The 27,889-nt window shown below is 43.8% G+C and overlaps 1 protein-coding gene across 17 annotated transcripts in view; it reads right to left on the bottom strand.

Annotated features, from left to right (window-relative positions):
• DPYD (dihydropyrimidine dehydrogenase) overlaps nucleotides 1-27,889 on the bottom strand; it is a 638,604-nt gene that overhangs the window by 597,268 nt on the left and 13,447 nt on the right. The window contains exon 1 of one of the 17 annotated variants that reach the window (XM_039484207.1): nucleotides 16,282-16,365. The exons of the other annotated variants lie outside the window; for them this stretch is intronic. Within the exon in view, the coding sequence (XP_039340141.1) occupies nucleotides 16,282-16,320 (39 nt within the window). The 5' untranslated portion in view covers nucleotides 16,321-16,365. Of the gene's footprint in view, nucleotides 1-16,281; nucleotides 16,366-27,889 lie in introns of those variants that run through there. 17 annotated transcript variants of the gene reach the window in all.

The following is a 27,889-nucleotide window of genomic DNA, read 5'->3' as shown; positions in this document are numbered from 1 at the left end:
ATGGCCATTCTTATCTTCTTATCCTTCAGTTTAGGAGACAAAGGAATCAAATGATTTGATCTTTTGTGATGGGTCCCAGCCAGACTGGACAGTAAAAGCTGAGATGATAAGTGAGAGAGAACCATCTTGAACAGAAACTGTATCTTGCTTGATTAAGTTTTACTCTTTCAGGTGTGTTTCACTTTTATTTGATTCTAACCATTTCTATTTCGATCACTGATACTTGGTATCACTTAACCTATGTCCTCTTGTTAAAAAACTTGTTTTATTTTTACTATAAATCAACTCAGTACTGTGCTTGAAGGGCAAGGTGTATTTACCTCTGTTATGTTAATAAGCTCATGAAACCCTTTAAAAGAGCAGCAAACTTAGTATCTTCTCTGAATGAACAGCGATGCGGCCATGCATTGCAGAGAAACATATCTGGGGAGCTCCGGGGCTGGAGTTTACAGATTGTTACCTACCTAAGTGAGATTTTGGCCAGCACAGCCTGTTTGCTGGTGAGAAAGACTCAGACTTTAAGCTCAGAAGGGACCAATATGATTGTCTAGTCTGACCTCCTGCACAACGCAGGCCACAGAATCTCACCCACCCACTCCCACAACAAACCCCAAACCTATGTCTGAGCCACTGAAGTCCTCAAATCATAGTTTAAAGACTTCAAGGTACAGAGAATCCTCCAGCAAGTGACCCGTGCCCCACGCTACAGAGGAAGGCGAAAACCCCCCAGGGCCTCTGCCAATCTGCCCTGGAGGAAAATTCCTTCCCAACCTAAAATATGGTGATCAGCTAAACCCTGACCATGTGGGCAAGACTCATCAGCCAACACCCAGGAAAGAATTCTCTGTAGTAACTCAGATCCCATCCCATCTAACATCCCATCACAGGCCATTGGGCATATTTACCACTAATAGACAAAGATCAATTAATTGTGAAAATTAGGCTATCCCATCATATCATCCCCTCCATAAATTTATCAAGCTTAGTCTTCAAGCCAGATATGTCTTTTGCCTCCACTGCTCCCCTTGGAAGGCTGTTCCAGAACTTCACTCCTCTGATGGTTAGAAACCGTCTAATTTCAAGTCTAAACTTCCTGATGGCCAGTTTATATCCATTTGTTCTTGTATCCACATTGGTACTGAGCTTAAATAATTCCTCTCCCTCCCTGGTATTTATCCCTCAGATATATTTATATAGAGCAATCATATCTCCCCTCAGCCTTCTTTTGGTTAGGCTAAACAAGCCAAGCTCTTTGAGTCTCCTTTCATAAGACAGGTTTTCCATTCCTCGGATCATCCTAGTAGCCCTTCTCTGTACCTGTTCCAGTATGAATTCATCCTTCTTAAACATGGGAGACCAGAACTGCACACAATATTCCAGATTAGGTCTCACCAGTGCCTTATTTCTACTGGAAATACCTCGCCTAATGCATCCCAAGACTGCATTAGCTTTTTTCACGGCCATATCACATTAGCAGCTCATAATCATCCTGTGATCAACCAATACTCCAAGATCCTTCTCATCCTCTGTTACTTCTAACTAATGAGTCCCCAATTTATAACTAAAATTCTTGTTATTAATCCCTAAATGCATGACCTTGCACTTTTCACTATTAAATTTCATCCTATTACTATTACTCCAGTTTACAAGGTCATCCAGATCTTCCTGTATGATATCCCGGTCCTTCTTTGCATTGGCAATACCTCCCAGCTTTGTGTCATCCACAAAATTTATTAGCACATTCCCACTTTTTGTGCCAAGGTCAGTAATAAAAAGATTAAATAAGATTAGTCCTAACGCCGATCCCTAGGAACTAGTAGCCTCCCTTCAGCCTGACAGTTTGCCTTTCAGTATGACCCATTGTAGTCTCCCTTTAATCAGTTCCTTATCCACCTTTCAATTTTCATATCGATCCCCATCTTTTCCAATTTAACTAATAATTCCCCATGTGGAACCTATCAAATGCCTTACTGAAATCGAGGTAAATTAGATCCACTGTGTTTCCTTTATCTAAAAAATCTGTTACCTTCTCAAAGAAGGAGATCAGGTTGGTTTGGCATGACCTATCTTTTGTAAAACCATGTTGTATTTTGTCCCAATTACCATTGACTTCAATGTCCTTAACTACTTTCTCCTTCAAAAATTTTTCCAAGACCTTAAATACTATAGATGTCAAACTGACAGACCTGTAGTTACCTGGATCACTTTTTTTTCCTTTCTTAAAAATAGGAACTACACCTCTACCCCGCTATAATGCGAACCGATATAACACGGGTTCGCATATAGTGTGGTAGCAGCGGGGCTTTGGCGGCATTTTAAAGGGTCCAGGGCTCTGGGTGCTGCGGGGAGCCCATGGCCCTTTAAATCACCGCTGGAGCCCTGCCGCTGCTACCCCAGGGCTGCGGCAGCAGGGCTCACCAGCGATTTAAAGGCCCCGGGGCTCCGGCTGCTACGGGGAGCCCTGGGCCCTTTAAATCACCCCTGGAGCCCTGCCACCACTACCCCAGGACTACGGCAGCGGGGCTCTGCTGGCAATTTAAAGGGCCTGGGGCTCCCCCCAGGCTCTTTAAATCACCACTGCAGCCCTGCCACCGCTACCCCCATATAACAGCGTTTCACCTATAATGCAGTAGGGATTTTTGGCTCCCCACGATTGCATTATATCAGGGTAGAGGTGTATGTTAGCAATTCTACAGTCATATGGTACAACCCCTGAGTTTACAGATTCGTTAAAATTTTTTGCTAATGGGCTTGTAATTTCATGTGCCAATTCCTTTAATATTCTTGGATGAAGATTATCTGGGCCCCCAATTTAGTCCCATTAAACTGTTCGAGTTTGGCTTCTACCTCGGATGTGGTAATATCTACCTCCATATCCTCGTTCCCATTTGTCATCCTGCCATTATCCCTAAACTCCTCATTAAAGACTGAGGCAAAATATTTGTTTAGATATTGGGCCATGCCTAGATTATCCTTAATCTCCACTTCATCCTCAGTGTTTAGCGGTCTCACTTCTTTCTTTGTTTTCTTCTTATCTATATGGCTATAGAACCTTTTACTACTGGTTTTAATTCTCTTTGCAAGGTCCAACTCTACATGGCTTTCGGTCGTTCTCACTTTATCCCTACATATTCTGTCCTCAATAAGGTAACTTTATTTGCTGATCCCTCCTATCTTCCACTCCTTGTAGGCTTTCTGCTTTTTCTTAATCACCTGAAATGCTTGCTCAGCCAGCTTGGTCTAAAACTCCTGCCTATGAATTTTTGTCCCTTTCTTGGAATGCAGGCTTCTGATAGTTTCTGCAACTTTGACTTGAAGTAATTCCAGGCCTCCTCCACCTTTAGATCCACAAGTTCTTCAGTCCAATTCACTTCCCTAACTAATTTCCTTAATTTTTTTAAGTTAGCCCTTTTGAAATCAAAAACCCTAGTTATCGATCTGTTTTTGTTTATCCTTCCATGTAGTTTGAACTGAATTAGCTCATGATCACTCGAACCAAGGCTGTCCCCTACAACCATTTCTTCTATGAGGTCTTCACTACTCACCAAACCCAAATCTAAAATGACATCCCCTCTTGTTGGTTCAGCAACTACTTGGTGAAGGAATCCATCAGCTATTGCATCCAGGAAAATCTGAGCCCTATTATTATTACTAGCACTTGTCCTCCAGTCTATATCTGGGAAGTTAAAGTCTCCCATGATCACACAATTCCCATTAGTATTTACTTCATTCAAAACATTAAAGAGGTCTCTATCCATATTCAAATCAGATCCCGGTGGTCTATAGCACACCCCAAACACTATCCCAGGGGAGGCTCTAGTAGAACTTTCTTCTACAATGTGATTTTTGCCCAGACAGACTCTGTCTTATCCATTCCATCACTTCTTATTTCTTTACAGTCCACCTCATCATTGATATACAGTGCTATTCCACCATCTTTGCCTTTATTTCTGTCTTTCCTAAACAGCACATTCCCTTCATGACTACTATTCCACCATGTTTCTGTTATCCCTATAATATCTGGTTTCACTTCCTGAACCAGTAACTCTACTTCCTCCATTTTGTTACCTAGGCTTCGCACATTGGTGTACAAACATCTTAATTTTTGCTTGTTTGGCTTCACTCACATTCTCTACCCAATTAGGCACAGACATTCTACTGCCAGTATCACCTACTAGACTGGTATCTACACTACTCTTCCTCCTTATGTCCACTCTCCTACCCATGGCTGTATCCTTTCTTACTTCATTTTCTTCCCTTTCAGTGTTAAAATCCAGCTTGGAGATTACCTGGACATCTCCAAACCATCTCCCCCAAATTCCTAGTTTAAAGCTCTCTTAATCAGTTGTGCCAGCCTCCATCCTAGAAGTCTATTTCCCCCCCTCCCCCACTCAGGTGAGGTCTATCCTGAGAGAACAGTCCTCTGTCCATGAATGCTTCCCAGTGGCCATACATCCCAAAGCCCTCCTTATAGCACCACTGCCTGAGCCACCTGTTGATCGTCATAATCTTGTCACACCTTTGTTGCCCTTCTCTAGGAATAGGCAGAATCCCACTGAAGATCACCTGAGCTTCAATTTCCTTGAGTGTCTTCCCCAGCCTGGCATAGTCTCCCTTGATACGTTCCAGCAAGAATCTAGCCGTATCATTTGTTCCCAAATGAAGGCCAATCAGTGGATTCTTTCCCGCTTTCTTAGGATCTTCAGCCTCAGGTCCACATCCCATATCTTAGCACCCGGCAGACAGCACATCCTTCTGTTCTCTAGATCACCTCTGGTTACAGGCCTGTTTGTTCTTCTCAGTAAGGATTCTCAGTAAGGAGTCCCCAATCATGTAGACCTGCCTTTTCCTGGTGATGGTACAATTCTCCAGTCTATCCCCTGTTCCTCTGGCTGCAAGTCCTCTCGATTCCTATTCTCCCTTGCAATCCTCTGCAACCCATCCTGTATCTTCCTGGGGCTCATATTTGGTGTTATCTCCATTGATTCTTCCCTTCTTCCTATAGAACTAGCTGCTCTTCTCTTCTTCTTTGCCCTCCCACCTTCAGTGACCCCCTGCTGTGCCCCTTCTTCATTTTCCAACTCCTCAAACCTGTTCCTGAGCTCTATTTCTCCTTCACTAGCCTGTCTTTTCCTCTACCTGGTTCTCTTAGTCACATGCTTCCACTGTTCACTTTCCTCACTCATCAGTCTCCCCTCAGAATTCTTTGGTTCTGCTTCCACGTGCAAGTCTGAGCTTTTCCCTTCAGCCTCCTCATATCTTTGCACCATCATCTGCTCGAACCCCCTTCTAAACTCAACCAGAGTTTCCATCTGCATCTCCAATCCTCAGATATTTTATTCCATCAGCTCTATCAGGCAACATTTCATGCAGATGAAACTCTTTTCAGGTATCCCCTCCAGGATCATGTACAAACCACAGCTTCCAGTCATCTTCATCGTGTCTTCCACTGCTTGGGTCACTACCACTGCTGCCTCTGTATCTGTCATAGCCTTCCCACCTAAGTCCTGTTAGTCCGGGAAAAACAAAACAAACCAAAACACCACCACCCATAGCAAAACAAACCCCCAGAGAGCACCACAACACTGCCAGAACACCACACACTCCCTTCACTAGCCTATCTGTTCCTCTGCCTGGTTCTCCTAGTCTTCCCCCCAAACTCCCCTGGCAAACTCCCACGCAAACTCCTCTGTTTACAGCTCTGTTTGCTTGCTCTTGTGCCACTGCACCTGTCTGTGACAGACTGGTGTGGTGTGGCACTCACACACACAAATCTCTAGCAAGGCTCACTTGTTGAGGCACAGAGGTAACAATGGCTCACAGTTCTGGGCACCCCCAACAATGTTACAGCTGCATTCACAATAATTTGGGGAAAGACGACCTTGGCCTGAACTGGCCAAGAGAAAAGTGTCTCCCCGCAAAAGGCAGTTCTACTCTCAAGTGTGTAATCACTGTTAAAAGCTCCTCACAGAGACATATAGAAGCAATTGTAACAGAAGTTACCATTTATCATTGTGTTCTGTCATTAGTGTTGTTTTGTTTAATGTTTTCTTTTCCTTTCTTTAATAATAAAATACCCATGGTTAATAATTTGTGATTATTTTGCTGGGTCTCAACGAAGGGTGTCCCCCAAGGTATGTAAAAGAACCCCTGTGACTAAAAAATAGTGGGAGTCACGCTCCTGAATTGGAAATAAGAGAAACAATTAGTAAGAGCTGGCCTCCCATTTCTTGTTTCTCTGGACTAAATATTTTTAGTCATTTTTAAAATAAAATTCCTTGGCATCCAACGATTTTAAATTACCCCTGTGAGTCCCCCAATAAGTTTCTTAAAGAACTCTTTCAAAATGGGAAGGACAAATGTGGACTATAATCTTGCCTGATCTTTTACTAATCACACTATAATTATTGTTCTGTTCAGCTAAGAGTTTACTACACTAAAAAAACAAAACAAAACACCTCTAAATGGGAACCCATAAAGCAAAATGGATAAACAGGAAATTTCATTTCCTTACTGATCATTCATCACATGATCTTAGATAGATATGGTTAATTATATGGGAACAGTGTTCCCTGTCTGTTCACTGCTCAGAACTACAAGTAATTTGAAGCCATAACTTCGAAACAAACTACAAATTAAAGTGGTATTTTACCACTTCAAGCAAATAGGTATTTTAATCATTCACAGATATCGCAACAATAGAAACTTTTTGGAATTAAGAAAAAATCAGTCTGGATCAAAGGTAGCCAATTGCATACATTTATTTACATAATCTTTGCCATGTTTTTAAAAGAGCAAGAAAAGGACATTCAGGACAACAGGGCTCCCTTTTTGTATTATCTGAATCCAGCTTTCCTATGTTTTCACACTATGCCTCCACCTCCCAACAGTTGGCCTACTTCTCCCTTAAAGGATGCTGTATTACAGTGCTTTGTTTTTTAGCAACCCCTTTTCTTTAATGCCCCTTCTCACCGCTCCAGTCCATTGTGCTCTGGGAGCTATGGACCTACAAAGTGAAATTTGCTGCACTCTTTCATAAACTGCACTTTGCAATGCCCAGTACACACACAGCACCAGAGAAGAGCACAACTTCAGTCAGCTCAGCTGGTCTGCTGCTTTGTATTGCATACACCAGGCTGTAAAATGCAACTAAGAGGTGAGAGGCAGAGGGCACTCTATACTGTGCACACACAACCAGGAGCATGGCACAAGAAGCACCACTCCTTCCCTGTATACTGGAGCTAGCCACAACTGTAGTCGTTGAGTACTGAGTGCATTAATTGTTCCCTGTGCTGATCCAGACCCCAATCCTCCCTTCACACCAGCCTTCAAAAAACAGTGTAGACTGCAGCCCTGAATGAGCACAGCTCCAGGAGGAACATGTCTGCTGTGAACCAAGTAGCTCTGAGAAACTCCACAGTGCCCTTAGTACTGGCCTGTGCATATTAGGCAAAATCTGGCCCTTTGCAAGTTGCACTTTGCACATTTATTACATACACACAGTACTGCTGGCCAAAATGGATTGCATTACTATGGATGAGAAGACTCTCCACAGGCCAGCCTGGATCAAGGACTTAGTTTGCCTTCCTCCATGTTGACACATTTAATTATCTGTGACAAGAGGAAAAATGCCAAAAAATTTGACAGTCTGGGGCATCTTTCAAAAGTACCTTGGAAATGACAGGTTATTCATTTTATCATATATATGGGCTAAACCAGAGACAGGGACATAAATCAAAAAATCAAAGTGCAGCAAGAAATAAAACATGATGATGTCATAAACACAGACATCTTATTAGTATTAACAGTAAGACAAATGAAGCCAAGGATGGGTTACATGTATACTGAATGAAAAAAAGAGTTATGAGGGAAAGAAATGCATCACATACTTACCATCTCTGGCTGATGAAACTAAATAAAAGGAAAGTTTAAAACAGATAGTTTCAGTGCTATTAATGCACAGTACATTATATATGCAAATACCAAAAGTTTACACGCTTACATGAGCAGATAATTCCAGGTAGCCACTTTAAAGCATGGTCAAATCAGAGTTTTAGTCCTTCAGACCTTTCAGCTCATTTCCAGAAGTCAGACATCAGTATGGATATTAGGAAATAGCTATGAGAGTATTCTAGGCATTCATCTCATCCTCCATCCAGTAATCACCACTGCAAAGCCTGGCTCCAACAAGTAGACAGCAGACTACCCACTAGGAAGAAAAGCCCTGTGAAATGCCCTTATTCTCTCTCTCTCTCTCTCTCTCTCTCTGACAGAATCACAATCAAATTTGATTCTGAGGAGCAAGTTGTGTTTTAAGAACATAAGAACGGCCATGCTGGGTCAGATCAAAGGTCCATCTAGCCCAGTATCCTGTCTTTCAACAGTTTCCAATATCAGGTGCCCCAGATTGAATGAACAGAACAGATAATCATCAAGCAATGATTATCTATTCCCTGTCGCTCATTCCCAGCTTCTGGCAAACAGAGGCTAGGGACACCATCCCTGCCCGTCTTAGCTAATAGCCATTGATGGACCTATCCTCCATGAATTTATCTAGTTCTTTTTTGAACCCTGTTATAGTCTTGGTCTTCACAACATCCTCTGGCAAAGAGTTCCACAGATTGACTGTGCATTGTGTGAAGAAATACTTCATTTTGTTTGTTTTAAACCTGCTGCCTATTAATTTCATTTGGTGGCCCCTCGTTCTTGTGTTATGAGAAGCAGTAAATAACACTTCCTTATTTACTTTCTCCACACCAGTCATGATTTTATAGACCTCTATCATATCCCCCCTTAGTCATCTCTTTTCCAAGCTAAAAAGTCACAGTCTTATTAATCTCTCCTTATACAGAAATCATTCCATACCCCTAATCATTTTTGTTGCCCTTTTCTGAACCTTTTCCAATTCCAATATATCTTTTTTCAGATAAGGCGACCACATCAGCACACATTATTCAAGATGTGGGTATACCATGGATTTATACAGAGGCAATATGATATTTTCTGTCTTGTTCTCTATCCCTTTCGTAATGATTCCCGACATTCTGTTTGCTTTTTTGACTGCCGCTGTACATTGAGTGGATATTTTCAGAGAACTGTCCACAATGACACCAAGATCTTTCTTGAGTGCTAACAGCTAATTTAGACCCCATCATTTTATATGTATAGTTAGGATTATATTTTCCAATGTGCATTACTTTGCATTTATCAGCATTGAATTTCATCTGCCATTTTGTTACCCAGTTTTGAGAGATCCCTTTGTAGCTCTTCGCAGCCTGCCTGGGATGTAACTATCTTGAGTAGTTTTGTATCATCTGCAAATATTGCCATGTCACTGTTTACCCCTCTTTCCAGATAATTTATGAATATGGTGAATAGGACTGGTCCCAGTACAAATCCCTGGGGTCTCATCACTTCTCACCTCTCACCATTCTGAACAGTGACCATTTATTTCTACCCTTTGTTTCCTATCTTTTAACCAGTTACCAATCCAGAGGACCTTCCCTCTTATCCCATAACTGCTTACATTGCTTAAGAGCCTTTGGTGAGGGACCTTGTCAAAGGCTTTCTGAAAATTTAAGTACACTATATCCACTGGATCCTTCTTGTCCATGTGCTTATTGAACCCCTCAAAGAATTCTAGCAGATTGGTGAGGCATGTTTTTGCTTTACAAAAACCATGTTGACTCTTCCCCAAAAAATTATGTTCATCTACGTGTCTGACAATTTTGTTCTTCACTGTAGTTTCAACCAGTTTGCCTGGTACTGAAGTCAGGCTTACCGGCCTGTAATTACCGGGATCACATCTGGAGCTCTTCTTAAAAATTAGCGTCACGTTAGCTATCCTCCAGTCATTTGGTGCAGAAGCTGGTTAAAATGATAGGTTACAGACTACAGTTAGTAGTTCTGCAATTTAACATTTGAGTTCCTTCAGAACTCTTGGGTGGGCTTTTTATTGTGTGTATCGTGGGGGGCGGGGTGAATTCTGTTATTATTGAGCATTGTGTTATTAACTTGGGTAAATGTGTCTGCTTTGACAGAAGGCAGTGTTTATCCCCTGTATTAGAAACATAGTTTTCCATACAAACACCTCTATGAACACTAGTCCCAATGTCAGGGACTGAAATGAGGGAGACGGCACTCTCACAATTCTGTGGAGGTAACATGCCTCTGGGGAGCACTGGTTGGTCAGAGGAAGACTGGAACATTAATTACATTATTTTGTGAAGGTGAGAGATCCAATGAAGTTGAGTGAGATATGCAAAGATAGTATGGGCATTGGGCAGGAGAGGAATGGATGTGCTCCCTCTTTCAGCAGGGATTCAACCAATTTACCCTTGCAGAATCTCTAACCTTGAGCTCAAAGAACCTACAGAGAAGGGCTCCTACACATTTCAGCCTATCATTTCATTTTGACTGTACTGTTCTTAGCATGACTCACAAAATTGTAATATTATAGACAGGGTTGGATTTAGAGGCAGGTAACCCAGGCAACTGCCTGGGGTGCTGGACTTGGGAGGGGGGCTCGGGGGGGCTGTTTTTGTTGTCAGCAACAAAAGGGAAAATAGAATGGTTGAAATAACATGTTTCAGGTATTCATTTTTCATAAACCTCCTAGAACGTTCTGGACCTTTGTAGAATGTTGTGGAACCTTCCAGAGTTCTGAGAACTACATTTTCCTTAAACTTCCTAGAATGTTGTCAGCCAAGTCCTCACGGGTGTATAAGGGGCAGGGTGTACCAATCAGTCAGTGAGATATAAGAACGAACTGATGTGAAGTAAGAGCCCATCTGTGAACCTTGTTTCATTGTGTAACTGTGAAAGTGTACTTGTGTTTTAAGACATGAAGAGTGTAAGTAGCAACTAATAAAGTACATATTTAATGAGACACCAAAGATATCTATCGAACCATTATCTATGCAACAATAAGAAAGAAATACTGTTACTTCTTTTGTCATACTTAAATAATGTTTGAGGACAGTTCAATTTCTTGATGTTAGTACATTTCAGTTATTTTTAAAATTAAAAAGTTTCTATGACCTTAGAGGAAAAATATTTTTATTTGTTATATATTGCATGAATAAAATACAGATTTACAGATCCTAGCATGCAAATTTATTGTCTTATATGACAGGGATAAATCATTCGTGCAAATCATGCATCAACGTTGTGAAATGAGCTACAAATGCAATAGAAAACAAGTTATTCAAAGTTTAACAAATGGGAGGGCGCCTAAGATGTTCCTTGCCTGGGGCACCATTTGGTCCAGGTTGGACCTGATAATAGACTCTTTTAATGAGATTACTGACCATAAATCTCTTTGTTTCCCTTGAGTCTGAAACCTAAAATTTGGTACATGCATCTTTTATGGACCACTTAATACAGGGAAAGGGGTGAGGAGAGGCCACATTTGACCCGTGACATCAGGGTCTTATGGGATTTCAATCACTCAAGACACTCAAAGACAATTCATTTTACTAGAGGGCTTGGCTACACTTGAAAGTTGCAGTGCTGGTGGAGGCTTTCCAGTGCTGCAATTAGTAACTGTCCACACCTGCAAGGCACATCCAGCTCTGCAACTCCCTGGCTGCAGCGCTGGCTGTACACCTGGTCTGCTTGGGGTATAACGAGTGCAGCGCTGGTGATCCAGCGCTGCTCGTCAAGTGTGGCCACACACCAGCGCTGTTATTGGCCTCCAGGGTATTAGGAGATATCCCAGAATGCTTTTAACTAAATTACTCTCTTTGTTTTGTTATGCAGCCTCTCTTTGTTTTGTTGTGAACTCGGAGCTCCGCGGCACTCCGGAGCACAGGGAGCTGGTTATCTAAAAAACAAACACAGCTCCTGTTTGCTGTGATCAATCTGTACCTGACTGTGAACAATCAAATGAGAAAACCCCCTCCCTGTCTCATTCACAGGGGTTGAGTGTTTGCTTGACGAGGAACAGCGGGGGCAGAGGGGAGAACGGGAGTCCGTTGGATGCAGGCTGTTTGCAGTTAAGAGTTAAGATTAAGGGGTCGGGAACATTTTCTGATTTTGCAAGTCAGGAAGCTAACATACAGTGTTGGCTCCAAAAATCCACTCTCTCTCTCTCCCCGTCACACTACACACCACCCCACCCCACTCTTTTGAAAAGCACGTTGCTGCCACTTGAACGCTGGGATAGCTGCCCATAATGCACTGCTCCCAACAGCGCTGCAAATGTGGCCACACTGCAGCGCTGGTAGCTGGGAGTGTTGCCACACACCAGCGCTGTCCCTACACAGCTGCACGACCAGCGCTATAACTCCCAGCGCTGCAACTTTCAAGTGTAGCCAAGCCCAGAGAGATTACCTTTCTTGCCTGACTGATCTGACTGAGTACTTAAAAAAACAAAACCAAACAACAAAAACTAAAGTTTATACTTTCTACTTGAAAGTGAGATAGATACAAGTCTCTTTCAAAGTAGCTTCCCAAATGCACCAGCACAATTATTGAGTATGGTGTTGAATTATCAACACATGACCATTCAATGACCTTGAAGTTGACTTAGGAGTCTCATTTCTCAAAACAATGTGAAACAAAATGCAAGATGTGGGACGTTTTTGGATCAGGAGAGTGATTTAAGACTGAGTACTGCAAAGCCTATACTGCTACAATTTCCAACTTTTTCTTTTTTGTTGTTATAATATAAAAGCAAACATTGGTGCTTTTGAAGAACAGTATATTGACTGCTCTGGCATGGGTAGTTCTAATTTAAATGATAATATGCTTCCACGATGTTCTAGAAGGACTGCTTCTAACAGTTCATTCTCCAGGCCAGCTGAGTGTTCCACCTCTACTGAGACTGTCGACAGCCCTTGTGGGCAGTGGTAGGGACTATGATCCAAATACCAATTTAGCTAGGAAATGGGTTGAACATAGAAGCCGCACTTCAACAAGGTCTGTGAATTGCTGTTTGATAACATCTAACTGATCTGACAGCGGATCTCCATCAATGACCTGGAAGTGGCAATCTCTATATTATTACTGATCCCTTGATGAGCCATGAAGTCATTCCCTCTATAACCAATATTTTCAACCCTAAAATATCATCCTGTGAATCGGCATGTCAAGCTGAAAAATGTGAGATTTTAAAACCTGAAGATGGAATGGGATCAACTGAATACTTTAGTAAATCCTCCAAGTAGTTAAAGCAGTTCTGGTGTCCACAATTCAAGAAGAATATTGATAACTTGGAGAGAGAAGAGCCATAAGAATAATTCAAGGATAAGAAAACATGCCTTATAGTGATTGAGCTCCTTCAGTCTATCTATTTAGCTTAACAACGAGAAGGGTAAGGGGCTATTTGATCATAGTCTGTAAGTACCTAGACAGGGAACAAATATTTAACAAGTGGTCTCTTCAGTCTAGCAGAGAAGCTTGTAACAAGATGCAATGGCTGGAAGCTGAAGTTATACAAATTCAGACTGGAAATGAGGACTTAAAAAAAAAAAAAAAAAAACCAGTGAGGGTAATTAACATGGAAACAATTTACCAAGGGTTGCGGTGGATTCTCCATCACTGACAATATTTAAATCACAATTGGATGTTTTTATAAGAATTATTTGGGGACGGTTCTATAGCCAGTGTTATACAGAAGGCCAGACTAGATGATCACAGGGTCCTTCTGGCCTTGGAATCTACAAATAATGCCAGTTTCAATGTGCATTGGATCAAAAAAATGCCTTTGGTTGCACCCATGCAACCCCTACTAAAGTCTGTAGTATTGCACAAATGTAACTAAAGAAGATCATGCTCCACTATACTCGATTTACCCCAGAATCAAGGTTTATGAGTTGAGGGAGAGGGTCAACCTCAGAACCAGATCAAAAGCTCCCAGAACAATCCATAGCACAGCAAGTCATATTGAACTTTGAGCAACAGTTAAAGAGAGCCCTTTTTGATTGGGAGTAGGTCCTGGAAGAAGATTTACAGAATGGGAGTCACACCTGTAGCCCCACTCATGGAATATTTCTACTAACTGGACTGCCAGTGAGATCTATGGATCAGTTCAGTCTTCTAAAAGGAGGGAGGAAGGAAGAGAAGCTTGAGAGTCCATGTCTCCCTGCCAAGCTCTCACAGCTTCATGAGTATTTTGGGTCCATTGGGATGCCCAGATGCAGCATAGCAGGACCTTCTGGAGAGTGCAGTGAGTGATCCAAAATAATCCAGTCCTACTGAAGAGCTTCCTACAGACCCTCAGACCCTGGGCTCCTGTACATAAAGACAGAAAGGAAAGATTGGGAACTTCTTTAAAGTCTTCAGTGCAAAAGAGGAGACTAAGAAGAAAGGGGAAGGTGTTCCTGCAGTTCTAGTCTCCAAAGGAGAGAGTTCAGTTGAGGACCATGGGGAAGTTGCTTACTACTGACATAAGGTGGTTTGGAACAGTCTTTCCTTTTGTTTGAGGGTGAAGAACAAAATCTGAAAAGGGAAAACTGAAATGGGACTAGGATGCGGGGCAGGGGGTGGAGAAAAGGGAGAGAAGAAAGGAAGGGGGGGGGAGGATCTGTGAAAATGCCATTCTGAATTTCCAACTTCTTCCCCCAAATGTCTTGCTTCATTCACCATGAACCACAGCTGAGATGTCCAGCTCTGTCACCCTTCACATCTGGCAAGAGAGGAGGTGACCAGATGTCCCGATTTTAATAGGGACAGTCCAGATAGTTGGGTCTTTGTCTTATATAGGTGCCTATTACCCTTCCCCTCCCCCACGATTCTTCACACTTGCTGTCTGGTCACCCTAGAGTAGGGTGACCAGACAGCAAGTGTGAAAAATCAGGACAGGGGTGGGGGGTAATAGGAGCCTATATAAGAAAAAGCCCCAAATATCAGGACTGTCCCTATAAAACTGGGACATCTGGTCACCCTACCCTAGAGAGACTCACTCACTAGGGAAGAGGGCTGAGGTGTTCGCTGCACCACTCACTGGCCGGGCATGCTGAGGCAGCCCGTTTCCAGGAAGGTTGACATTTCTACACTCCACTTTTGCCAGTGTTACTCATGATGTGAACTCTCCCCAGTCTTTCAGAGTAGCAGCCGTGTTAGTCTGTATCCGCAAAAAAAACAGGAGTACTTGTGGCACCTTAAAGACTAACAAATTTATTTCAGCATGAGTTTTCGTGAGCTACAGCTCACTTCTTCGGATGCATAGAATGGAACACACAGACAGGGGATAGTTATACATACAGAGAACATGAAAAGGTGGAAGTATGCATACCAACAGGCAGAGTCTAATCAATTGAGATGAGCTATCGTTAGCAGGAGGAAAAAAAACTGATATATACTTTTATATATATGCCATCATGTGCCAGCAATGCCCCTCTGCCATGTACATTGGCCAAACCGGACAGTCTCTACGCAAAAGAATAAATGGACACAAATCTGACATCAGGAATCATAACATTCAAAAACCAGTGGGAGAACACTTCAACCTCTCTAACCACTCAGTGACAGACTTGAAGGTGGCAATTTTGCAACAAAAAAAACTTCAAAAACAGACTCCAAAGAGAAACTGCTGAACTTGAATTAATATGCATCCTAGATACTATTAACTGTGGGTTAAACAAAGACTGGGAATGGTTGGGTCATTACACCAATTGAATCTATTTCCCTATGTTAAGTTCTCCTCACACCTTCTATGGGCCATCTTAATTATCACTTCAAAAAGTTTTTTTCCTCCTGCTAAAGATAGCTCATCTCAATTGATTAGACTCTGCCTGTTGGTATGCATACTGCCACCTTTTCATGTTCTCTGTATGTATAAATATCTCCTGTCTGTGTGTTCCATTCTATGCATCCGAAGAAGTGAGCTGTAGCTCACGAAAGCTCATGCTGAAATAAATTTGTTAGTCTTTAAGGTGTCACAAGTACTCCTGTTTTTTTTTCTCCCCAGTCTGAGAGCCGCAGGGCCAGCCGCCTCACCCTAGACCAGCCCTTCCCCAAGGGGAGGGGACAAGAGGAAAAGGAGGGACCCTGACTTACTAGACAGCAGCGGCTCAGGCTCCGGGGCCGGGACTATTTCCATTGCTTGGGCCCAGAGACGGGGCTCGCCCCTTGTCAGCGCTGATGACCCCCACCCCCGGCTCCCCTACCCCCGGGGGAGCGGGGTGTGTAGCGTACCGCCACGGCCGCCCAGAGCAATGCACTGAGCGGGGCCCTGGGTTTTGCGCTACCCCTTCAGTGCAGCAGGAGCCGCCGGCTTCCTGGCTCCAACTTCGGGGGGCGGCCCTGCCTGTGCACAGCCCCAACCCACGCGGGTACCTCAATGTCCACCGGGTCCCGGCTGAGCACGCGAGCCATAGCGTCACCCTCGGCCGCGGGGCTCCCGACTGGGCAGAGCGGGGGCGGGCGAGCGGCGAGCGGCGGGCGAGCGGCGAGCGGCGGGCGGGCCCAGCGCCGCCCCGGGGGCGGGCTCCCGCCTCCGCCGGCTGCAGCCGCTTCCTCTTCCTAGCCCCGGCGGCGGCGGCGGGCTTAGGAGCAGGCAGCTCTTCAGTGAAACCAAGAGCGCCGCATAAGCGGCCCAAGCCCGGGCAGGGGACGCGGGGCACAGAATCCCCTTCGTGGCCGCTCCCGCAGGGTCCTACACCTGCCGCTAATGAGCGGGGTTGCTCGCTGGGAGTTAGTTTCCGGAGCCTCTAGTCCCGCAGCTACACGTGGGTTCATGTAAACAACCTTCGCCCGGGCTTATTCAGGCCGAATAAGGACAGTTTTCCTTGCCAAAGAGCAAGAGAAACTTGCAGGTAGATGCTGTGTCTTGAAATGAGCGCACAAGGTAATGGCTTGTAGTGGCCCATTGTCAGTGGTATTCAGGGCCGGGGCCCACAACATTTTGGCACCTGAGGTGGGGAGCTTAAATGACGCCCCCATGTGCCCTCACTTGGGCCAAAACTTTGAAAGGTCTCAATGCTGCCTTCTTGCTGTTCTACTTCTCTCATGGTACTGATCTGCTACCTACCCCAATAAAGGAGACCTAACAACTTAAAATGCCTTGTTCAAAAATTTTAAGTAACACTTAACTTTCAAATGCCCGAACAGCAAATGTAACTTCTCTTGTCAGCATAAGTAAACACTGATTATTCAAACAGATAAAAATGCCAAAGTGGTGCTTTCCGTGTGATAGGGAAAATATCCCCCCCACCCCGCTTATAGGCTCAGAATTTTGAGCGTACCTTAACCTCCCCCCCACTTGCTTCGCAGGCAGGGCCGGCTCCAGACCCCAGCGTGCCAAGCGCATGCTTGGGGCGGCATGCCGCGGGAGGGCGGCAGGCGGCTCCGGTGGACATCCCGCAGACATGCCTGCGGAGGGTCCGCTGGTCCCGCAGCTTCAGTGGAGCATCCGCAGGCGTGCCTGCGGGAGGTCCACTGGAGCCGCGGGACCGGCGACCGCCAGAGTGCACCCCGCGGCGAGCCGCCCTGCTTGGGGCGGCGCAATTCCTAGAGCCACCCCTGCTCGCAGGCCCAAGGCCTGTAGCTAGAACAATTGCTATGTAAGAGCAAAGGTTGGAACTTCTGCAAAACTTGTTTATCTGTACAAGGGGCACCGGGGGGAGGGGGAGGAAGACCAGAGAAAGGGGAACTGAAGAAAGGAACAAAGAGGGCCCATATGTGCCAGCTCAGCCAGAATGCGACAAGAGCCTTATCCAATGCAACTGCAAAGGAGGGGTCTTAAAACAGGCAGACCACCAACATAACTGCCAAAGAAAAATAACAGGAAAAACCCAATATGGAAAATATTAGGATAGCTTGCTTGTTTTGCACACGTTAATTCCAAATAAGGCAAAATATATTAAGTGATAGTTTGTGGTTTTAGCCTTTATAAGCTTGATGAAATTTGTAATTAGGAGGGCAGTTAACCCCTTGCATGGGGACATGCTGTCTCTCCCTGCATGCATGCTTGTATGAAAATAAAGGAGCCTCAGGCTGTCTGATCCAAAATCAATCGTGTGGTCAGTTTTCCACAACAATTTCTTTAAGTATTTAACAGTCGACTGGTCTTAATTCAAATACATATATGCAGCAGGCATGCCTTTAGGTGGGACTGGAATGTCCTTTGACTCCCGGGCCCCCATGCTTAACACAGCTCGCTTTCGCTCAAGCCTCTCACACAAGGAATGCTTATTCGGGATACCACAGTTCTACCACTGATGGCCTTTTAAGACCTGCAGGGAAATAGAACAACAGATGAACAGATGGGCGGAGCACTTTGAGGAACTCCTGAACAGACCAGCACCACCAAATCCACCAGACATCGACCCAGCCAACGAGGACCTCCCACTCAATTGCGATAAACCAACCAGAGATGAGATCAGAAAAGCCATCACTATGATGAAGAACAGGAAGGCGGCTGGACCTGACGACATCCCAGCAGAGGCCCTGAAAGTAGACCTGGATGCTTCCGTGGAAATGCTGTACCCCCTCTTTGAGAAGATATGGGAAGAAGAAGTGATTCTGGCAGACTGGAAAGAGGGATACCTCATCAAAATCCCCAAGAAAGGAGACCTCAGCAATTGTGCCAACTATAGAGGAATCACACTCCTGTCGGTGCCAGGGAAGGTTTTCAACCAAGTCCTCTTAGAGAGAATGAAGGATGCCGTCGATCCACAGCTACGAGATGAACAGGCAGGTTTCCGGCAGAACAGATCATGCACGGACCAGATAGCAACGCTCCGCATCATAGTCGAGCAGTCTATGGAGTGGAACTCCTCATTGTACATCAACTTTGTTGACTATGAGAAAGCGTTCAATAGTGTGGATTGAGAGACCCTCTGGAAGCTCCTTCGGCACTATGGCATCCCAGCAAAGGTGGTCATCCTGATCAAGAACTCATACGACGGTATACACTGTAGAGTGATCCATGGAGGGCAGCTCACAAACAGCTTCCAGGTGCGAACTGGAGTCAGACAAGGATGCTTGTTGTCACCACTTCTCTTTCTCCTCGTCATCGATTGGATTATGAAGACATCCACTTACGAGCGTAGGAACGGAATCCAGTGGACGTTGTGGACCCAGCTTGATGACCTGGACTTTGCCGACGACCTTGCACTCCTTTCGCACAGTAAACAGCAGATGCAAGAGAAGACCAACGTAGTGGCAGCCACATCATCACAGGTTGGCCTCAACATCCACAAGGACAAGACCAAGATCCTTAGGATTAACTCCATCAGCAATGACCCAGTCACACTGAATGGAAGCCCCCTGGAAGAAGTGCAGTCCTTCACCTACCTAGGTAGCATCATCGACCAGCAGGGTGGCACAGACGCAGATATCAAAGTAAGGATTGGTAAGGCAAGAGCAGCCTTCTTACAGCTCAAGAACATCTGGAGCTCCAGAGAGTTGTCTTTGGCAATAAAAATTTGACTGTTCAACTCCAATGTGAAATCAGTCCTACTGTATGGAGCTGAAACCTGGAGGACAACCAAAACAACCATCAGGAAGATCCAGACCTTCATTAATAGCTGCCTCAGAAGGATTCTCCAGATCCGCTGGCCAGACACCATCAGTAACATCCACCTCTTGGAGAGGACCCGTCAACTCCCAGCAGAGGAAAAAATCAGAAGGAGAAGGTGGGGCTGATAGGACATACACTACGCAAGCAGCCAACTAACATCACTAGACAGGCACTGCAGTGGAACCCCCAAGGCAAGCGGAAAAGAGGCCGTCCAAGGAACACCTGGCGACACAACCTTCAGGCTGATAGCAAAAAAATGGGCTATAGCTGGAGCCAGCTAGAGCGAATGGCCCAGGATAGAGGACTCTGGAGATCTGTGGTTGGCGGCCCATACCCCGATTGGGGTGACGGGCATGAGTGAGTGAGTGAGTTGGCAGGGAAAAGGGAGTAGGTTCCGAGGCTCGCTGGCACTCTGCCGAACGCACAGGGTGAGTGGGTAAGGGGGGCGGGCTAAACGGAAAAGCCCGTTGTCCCCGCACGTCTTTCCTCAGCCCTGAGCACCAGCCTTCAAGCCAACGGTGCCTCAGCAGCTTCCGAGCCGACGGTGCGGTTTTCCTGGGGCTTCCCTTCTCTCCGAGAAGGGAAGGGAGCTTGTGGCTCCAGGGGGGACAAGAAGGGACCCTGTGGCCTTTGGTAAAGGCAGTGCTCGAAGAGCGGTCACAGGGTCATGGGGACGTGGAGAGGGAAAAGGGTAACGGGACGGGGGGGGCATGCACGCACCTCGACTGGTTAGCCACTTATATGTATCCCTCAAACAGTGTCATGCACTGTTATAACCCCACCTGGGCAAACTTAAACCAACTCTTGAAGGGAATGTCCCTACCGCCCTGGCCGCTCCACAAGCAGGGGTGGGCAACGTTCTTGTGTCCCACCCTGTCTCTTTACCTCTGACTGTTTCTGTTGGTCCTCTAACTATTATGTTTTCCTCCTCAGTTCTTGTTTACTTGATGATCTTTGGGGAAAAAAAATTTGCTTTGTAAATTAAATTGTACAATCTGCTGTACCCCAAATGGTGTGTATCTGGATGTGTCTGATCCCACTCACAATGAGGTCCTGGCAGGTTTTCAGAAGGACACTCTAAAGGAGCAGACCGACCCCAGCCCTTCCTCGTTGCAACAGGAACTGCTGGTTAAGGTCTCTCCCTCCCTGTGGGCATTGTGAGCCGATCATGCCAACCAGGTTGGGCACATTGGGGCTGCCCAACTGGCTGAAATTTGCCTAAACCCAGCAAGACCACTTCCCAAAGTGCAGTGAAACCCTCTCTCAAACTAGACTGAGAAAGGAATTTTACTGTGCTGTTCATGCTGTTGTTTTCTCTATCTTTCCTGTTGTCTGTAGCCCTGCTACTATCCTTTCTTACAATGCACCGGTGCTGAGGGGTTGTTACCGCCTCAAGGGAAGATTGTATTAAGTCCGGACATAGAGAAAATGTTATTATTAAATAAAATGCATCTAGATGTAATGTGTGTATGTGAATAGCTGTATATAAATAAATAAAAGGGGGGTAAGTCAAAAGGCCCACCCTCCTTGCCAAATTGGTAATGAAACAATGCCTGTGCCCATGAAAAGAAATAATGTAGCAAGAAAAAGGATTGGGCCCAAACAAGCAGGCAATCGCAGTTTGAGGAAGTTAAAAGAAGGAAAGTTAAAAGTTAACTCTGTAGTTATTGGAGGAAATTAAGCAGTAAAACTATGTACAAATATTAAAAGAAAGTGTTATGAAAAGAAAAATCTTGGTTTCTTTGGGAATATCTGTAAATAATCAGCAAAAGGTTATTTAAGTAAAATCATTTGACTATAAAAAGTTAGTCAAATTTGCTAAAAACACTTATGGTGTGTATAATCTTTGTTTTATAATAAATTGGCGTTGTTTTGGGGTTGTAAAAACAAACAAAAATACTTTTGCCAAACAAAAAGAAACTAGAGTTAATTTTGGTATTTAGTATTTAATCCTTAAAGTAATTTAATATGTTACAAGATTTAAATTGTTGTTTTTGAATAATAAAACAAAAACAACCCAAAGTTGTGACTGCAGCAGGGCAGTCAAGGCCAGGAGAATGGTAAAAGATTTTAAATCTGTTTTGGTAACAAATAGCAGATAGAAGCTGTCGTGAGTACCCCACACTAAGCTTTAAGGTGGCTCTGTGTAATCAATGGTCACGTTGCCAAAGGGAAGTCCAAATGGATTGTGTTTTCCATTTAAAATCAACATGTATTTAAGAGCAGAAGTTAAAAGATAAGAGCCATTAAAAACCTGACCTGTCTATCAAACAAATACAGGAAAATATGGGGAGTAATTTGAGTAATTCCTCAGTTTGCCTGCAATCAGCAAGGGTATTTATAAAGAAAGAAATATTTAGATTAATTTTATTTAAATGTTTAAATGTTGTAATTGTAAGTGTGTGTTAGTTTTAGTAAGGTATTTCCTTGTAAAAGGCAAATGCCAAAACTGCTGTAAAACTTTGGCATACCTGTGAGTAGCAATAGTGATTGTGAACTTAATGTACTGGACAAATTATAACAAGTTATGTGCAGCTTCACAGATCCAGTATGGCCAAAAACCCTGTAAAGGCCACTCCCAGATTCAGCCCTCATAAAATTTCTACCAGGGCACCCAATGCAACTACCGACAGTGCCCTGCTGGCTTTGGCTCAGATGGACATTTATTTAATAAATAACACAATGCTTAATTATTGCCAGGGACTAATGAAATATGTTAGGTCTTTTTATATACAGGAGCTCTGCCGCTCGCTGAAACCAGTAGACTGGGTCTACATGGAGGTCCACCAGTGAGGAACTGCTATGGCCCCATGCAGAAAGACCCTTATCAAATCCTGTTAATTACCAACACCGCTGTGAAGTGCCAAGAATTGACTACCCATGTTTTTCACTGTAATGGCTCTCCGACTGATGATCGGTCTATCTTTCCTTCTGGTGTTGTTGCTCCTTCTGGACAGCAGGAGTGAAGGACAAGGTAAAGATGTGGCGACCTTTCCTTTGTCCGCTGACAGACCTACTGTGCCTTTGAATCTTGCTAAGAAAACAACCTCTCCACCTGAGGTTATAATAAAGCCTCCAAGCAAGCAAGGTGATTGTGCTAGTAACCTCTCCCTTGCTGCCTCACCGCCGGACAGCTAAGTGAATTAAGACTAAGAAATCTCGAAGAATAGCTTGCGGAAGCTAGCCAAAACTACCTGAAAATGAAACTTATAATGTTCCTCAACCTCTGGGAAAGTAATATTTTTTTAAATCTTAGCCGATTAGTAGCCTCACTAGTAAATAATCAAACGTATACCCAAAGAGTCTGTTCTGCCACTGGAGATTTTATCTGTACTGAAAATTATTCTTGTAACTAATAATTTAACCTGTGCCATTCAGCTAGCACAGCAAAAGAATTGGGTTTCCCCTAGAGAAAAAGAAACTTGGCTGAACACTTGTGGGATGGGGCTAATGGCGCAGCTGCAATTTGGAGTATCTAAAAAAAAAATCAGCAGCATGATGAAAAATTGGGCCAATTGGAAAAGGCTACCAGTCTTATTACTGGGGCGCAGTTAACTCAGGTAACACTTAGCTCTGGCAGCTTCCGAAAGCGACCAGCACATCCCTCTAGCAGCAGTTCCTAGGTGGGGGGAATTCTGCGAGCACTGCCTATGCCAGCAGGCACCATCCCTGCTGCTCCTATTGGCTGCGGTTCCCAGCCAATGGAAGCAACAGGGGCGGCACTCAGGGTGGGGGTAGAACACACAGAAACCCCTTGCTTCCCCCGCTGCAGGGGATGCAGGGACGTGCCAGACGCTTCCTGGAGCGGCACAGAGCTGGACCAGGTAGGGAGCCTGACTTAGCCTCGCTGCACTGTTGGACTTTTAGCATGCAGGAGGCACTGAGAGGGAGGGGGAGGAATTGATTAGCAGGGCCGTGGACCCCTGGGTACCTTCGGGGACCCCCCCATAGGTCCACAGACCCCAGTTTGAGAAACATGGTCTTAGCTAAACAAGACATAAGGCCCAAAAGCCTTCACATACTGCTGGTTAAGTGTATAGCCCCAGTTCATAAGAGAACACTGTAGCAACTAAACTCCTAATATGTAGCCACAAGATTTTCCTTTGTAGCAGATTGGGATGATCTGCTTTTACACATCCAGACTAACACGGCTACCCCTCTGATAAGTGAGGAACATCTGCCAATGTCTGACTACAAGAGTGGCATAGTAACTGACATGTTGTAATATGCTTAAGGTAGAAGGCCTAGTAAAGGCTGGGAGAAGAGCACCCCACCCTTAGTACGGTGGGGAAATACAAATAAGGAAAAAGGGAAGAAACCCCTAGTGAATATGCATTAGGCATAGCAGCGTCAGCATAACACATTATAAAAGTTATATCCCAGCCTGTGTGCTTAGGAGTGGGGAGAGATGTAGCTCTTGCACGATGAGGAAGATAATGGCTAATATTGCAAGTTGTTCTGCAAGGAAGCATAGAATATCAGGGTTGGAAGGGACCTCAGGAGATCATCTAGTTCACTCCACAGCTCAAAGCAGGACCAATCCCCAGACAGATTTTTGCCTCAGATCCCTAAATGGTCCCCTCAAGGATTGAATTCACAACCTAGGGTTTAGCACAGGCCAATGCTCAAACCACTGACCTATGGAGATAGTATATGGATGCTCAGCTGTACATTCAGTACTACTTCTACCTACCTTGCTGCGTTGAAGTGAGTGTGACTAACTATTTTTAATAAAACTACTACAAATACAGAAGGTTGTTCTTAAAAGTGTGAGTGTTGTAATGGCACACATTGCAACTGAATAGTAATTCTAATACTGGGCCTGATCTTGGGACAAGAAGTTATCAAACCTCAGTGTTAACTTAGAATTCATAAGTAACTAATGCATAATCTATGGATCAGGCAACAGGTCTCATGTCTGAACTGGGACCCTGAAGGGATAACCCCACAACCTGTGGCTTAAGCCCAGGACAGATTTATCTTATCTTTGGTAAAAATCTAAGTTAAAATCCACATGTCTCTCTACAGTTTGGTGACTGTCACAAACACTAATTCTCCAGAGTATGGGACTTCTTTTTCTCTTCTGCTGTTCCCCTTTTCTGTTTCCGTTGCTTCTAGTATATTACTTCTGGGTTTTTAAAAAGAAAAAAATAAAACAAACAAAAAAACCCACACAGCCCACCTTTGTAATAGATGGAAGGTTATAGTATCCTGGAAGGAATAGTCTGTGGTCACACACTATTCCCTCCCTTCCCCCATGGAAGAGCGCTCAAGATCTTCAGCTTTGGACTTGCTTGGCATGCCAGAGACAGGATAAGACCCTTGTGGATCACCACCTGTCTTCCCACCTCTAGGTCTCAATAGGAATTGTTAATGTGAGAGCGTGCACGTGAAATGACATGGGACATCAGCCTCTCTGCACTCTAGTTACATTCTCATTTGTTGTTACTGACTAGTCATTTGACTTCAGCATCTCACAAGAAGGGGATTCCATGTGGTTTGGGGGTATATACATGCACATAAAGGGGGGCCTAGTAAATTGAACTGATTGAGAATAAGTAAACGGTACCTAAAATTGAATAAGCAGTAGCAAAAGGGCCCAGTAACCCAAAGTTTGCAGTGGTGGGAAGCTGATTTTATTTTAGGCACCAGTAGGCCCCAGTAATTTAGAATCTGTCCAGCGCTGTGAATAGACTGACACAGTTTAGCAAAAGTCCCAGAGCTCTTCCAGACTGTAACCCTGAGCCATCCATCATGAAGAAACCATGCAAAGTGTCACAGCACCTGGTAGGTCCCAACAAGGTAAATAGCCCCTGTGCTACTAGACCACATGCTAGCTGACAAGGGAAGAGAGGAAGCAATCCCCAAACCCTCTGCAGTTTAACTCAGGATGTATGCCCCCGTCTAATAGAGACAGAGCCTGTTTAGCCTTTGGTAGTATTCAGAGTTCAGAAATTGTTGTAGCCAGTTAACTAGGCAAGGGGGTTACCATTTTGGGAGGGACTAATACAAACTAAGGATTGTGGAGGAGGTTTCATATGAATGGAACATAGCCAAGCTATTTTTAGTCACCCTCATCCAGAGGGTTTCATGTGTCGGGGCCCAGGATGCTGTGTCACATTGCTTTGGAAGTGCATGAGCTGCTTGTGGCAAATTCCAGGAGACTAAATCAAACATGGTAAGTATTGGAGGACCAAAGAAAAAGAAATCTCCGATTACCAGAAAAAATAGAAAGCTTAGTTCCCTATAGGTCTTAGAGACCTTGTAATTGTGTATTTTATAATCCATGGGAAATGTCCTGTAGTCAGGCAGGCCAACAGTCTCTGTGCTTTTAATTTGTAATTCCTAAGTAATCTTCAGCACAAAAGCTAACAGGAAAAACATCAAAGGCTCTTTGGTCAGTAGCCAACATGTTGCCAAAGAGAAAGAGCTTCTTATGGGGGGGAGGGTTAGGGTTAGGAAAGCAAGTGAAGCAAATTGCTTCTAACCTAAGTTTGGCTGAATGAAGTTAGAATTGGTGACCCATAAAATATCTAATTAAATATATTTTAAAAATCTAAAAATATTAACGTATAAGATTCAGCATCCTTTCAGACAAGGCTATACCTGATATAAATCTAAAAAAGTAACTTCATAAACAGAAGTAGGGTAAAAGTAAACCCTGCTCACTACTCCTCTAACCTTAAGGTATGGCCTGGGGAGAAAGAGGAAACAGAAGCAAAAAGATAAAACCCTTACGTACAATTTATATTGTTTTGTGCCTGCAATTTGGCCCATGAAGGCATCAGAACTTACGGGGTTCAAATTTTCAGTTAATTAACTTATTCTTGATTTAACTAATAAGTTGTTGTGCATCATTAACCCAAAAGTGAAGTATCAGGCTAAGTATGTTTGGAATTGCAACTAACATGGCCATGAAAAAAACCATGCAACATATAATCTGTTTTTTTACACAGGAATTATTATTTTAATGAATTACTCAAGCCTCTGAAACTGCTACCCACAGCTTAAGTCTTGGTTATTACTCTAGGTCCTGATTCAAAGTAAAATGTTCAACTTATTTCTTGGTTGGTTTTCTAAATAAGCCATGTGTCAATATCTTACAACCCATGTGTGTTTTAATATAGGATGTGATGACAAGAAAACACACCTCTACTTCCCAACTAGACTATTTAACGTATTTTTAATAGGCAAACTAGGGACAATTAATTATTTTAAACCTTTAAACCAAAGGAGATCTAGAGGCCATGATGTAAACAGACTTTCATACATTTATGAGCCAACTTGTCACACCTATTCAATTTCTTTGATTCAGGGAAGGGAAAATGACTTAATTCCCAATTTAAAATCCTATTTAAAATCCTATATTTTTCAAAGTGGGTAATAGCATTTCCCTTAAAGGTTAACACACCAGAAGCTTAACAGAGACAAGTTAACACAGATGTTTTCTAGCTGAGGGCTTTGATAAAAAAAAAAGACACCAACTTTATTGGTTATATATTTCAAAATTGTTTATAATATAATTTAAGGAAAGTTCCACTTTCCTTATCAACCACCATTTTTGGGAGGTAGTGAAAAGAATCAAATTTAAAAGCTGGTAAATTCCCATGAATTAGGGCAGGTGAGGGGTAGCTCAGTGTTGTTTGAGCATTGGCCTGCTAAACCTAGGGTTCTGAGTTCAATCCTTGAGGGAGGGATTTGGGGCAAAAATCTATCTGGGGATTGGTCCTGCTTTGAGCAGGGGGTTGGACTAGATGACCTCCTAAGGTCCTTTCCAACCCTGATATTCTATGCTCATTTCCCCAAGGATTGTACCAGGAAAGGGACATGTCTTTGCAGGTATCTAACAACAATTCAAGATCCTCAGAGGAGACAAGCCAGAACTGGCTCACAGCACAATATAACTGGCAGCATTTTTCCTCCACTGCAGCAGCCTTCATATCCTGACAGTTGGTTTGGTGAGGCACCTGGCCACTCAACTAAATACAAACTCTCTACTTCCAGTATTTGACTGTCATGTGGAGGAAACAAATGGACTCTTACAGAACTCCAAACAGCATGAACACTAACATTGTTGTAACAGTGTTCTAGAGCCAATGGCACCAGTCCGCTATAAGAACACATTTTTGTGCACTGATATTATCCCCAGAACAGTATGATCTCATTCTCAGATGGCAGCATACCAAATTTGGGGAAGACTAATACACTTGATACCATCCCATGTTTTGGTTATCACCTAGACTAATGGTGTCAGTTTATATATTTGAAAAAGATATGTACTTAAAAGGAGTCTCAATGATTAAATCAGTTCCCCTACTCCAGTAGTGTAATCAAGGGAACCAACCCCTAATAAGCCCTATCAAGTTATAAAGAACATAATAGGCAGAAGTGACCCTTGGCTATGAGCTACTGAATGTAACC

This window comes from Mauremys reevesii, linkage group 8 (genome assembly GCF_016161935.1).
Source record: "Mauremys reevesii isolate NIE-2019 linkage group 8, ASM1616193v1, whole genome shotgun sequence".
In the NCBI taxonomy this organism is placed as follows: Eukaryota; Metazoa; Chordata; order Testudines; family Geoemydidae; genus Mauremys; species Mauremys reevesii.
Note: the sequence above shows the minus strand (reverse complement) of the source record. Positions and strands in the feature narration are given on the sequence as shown.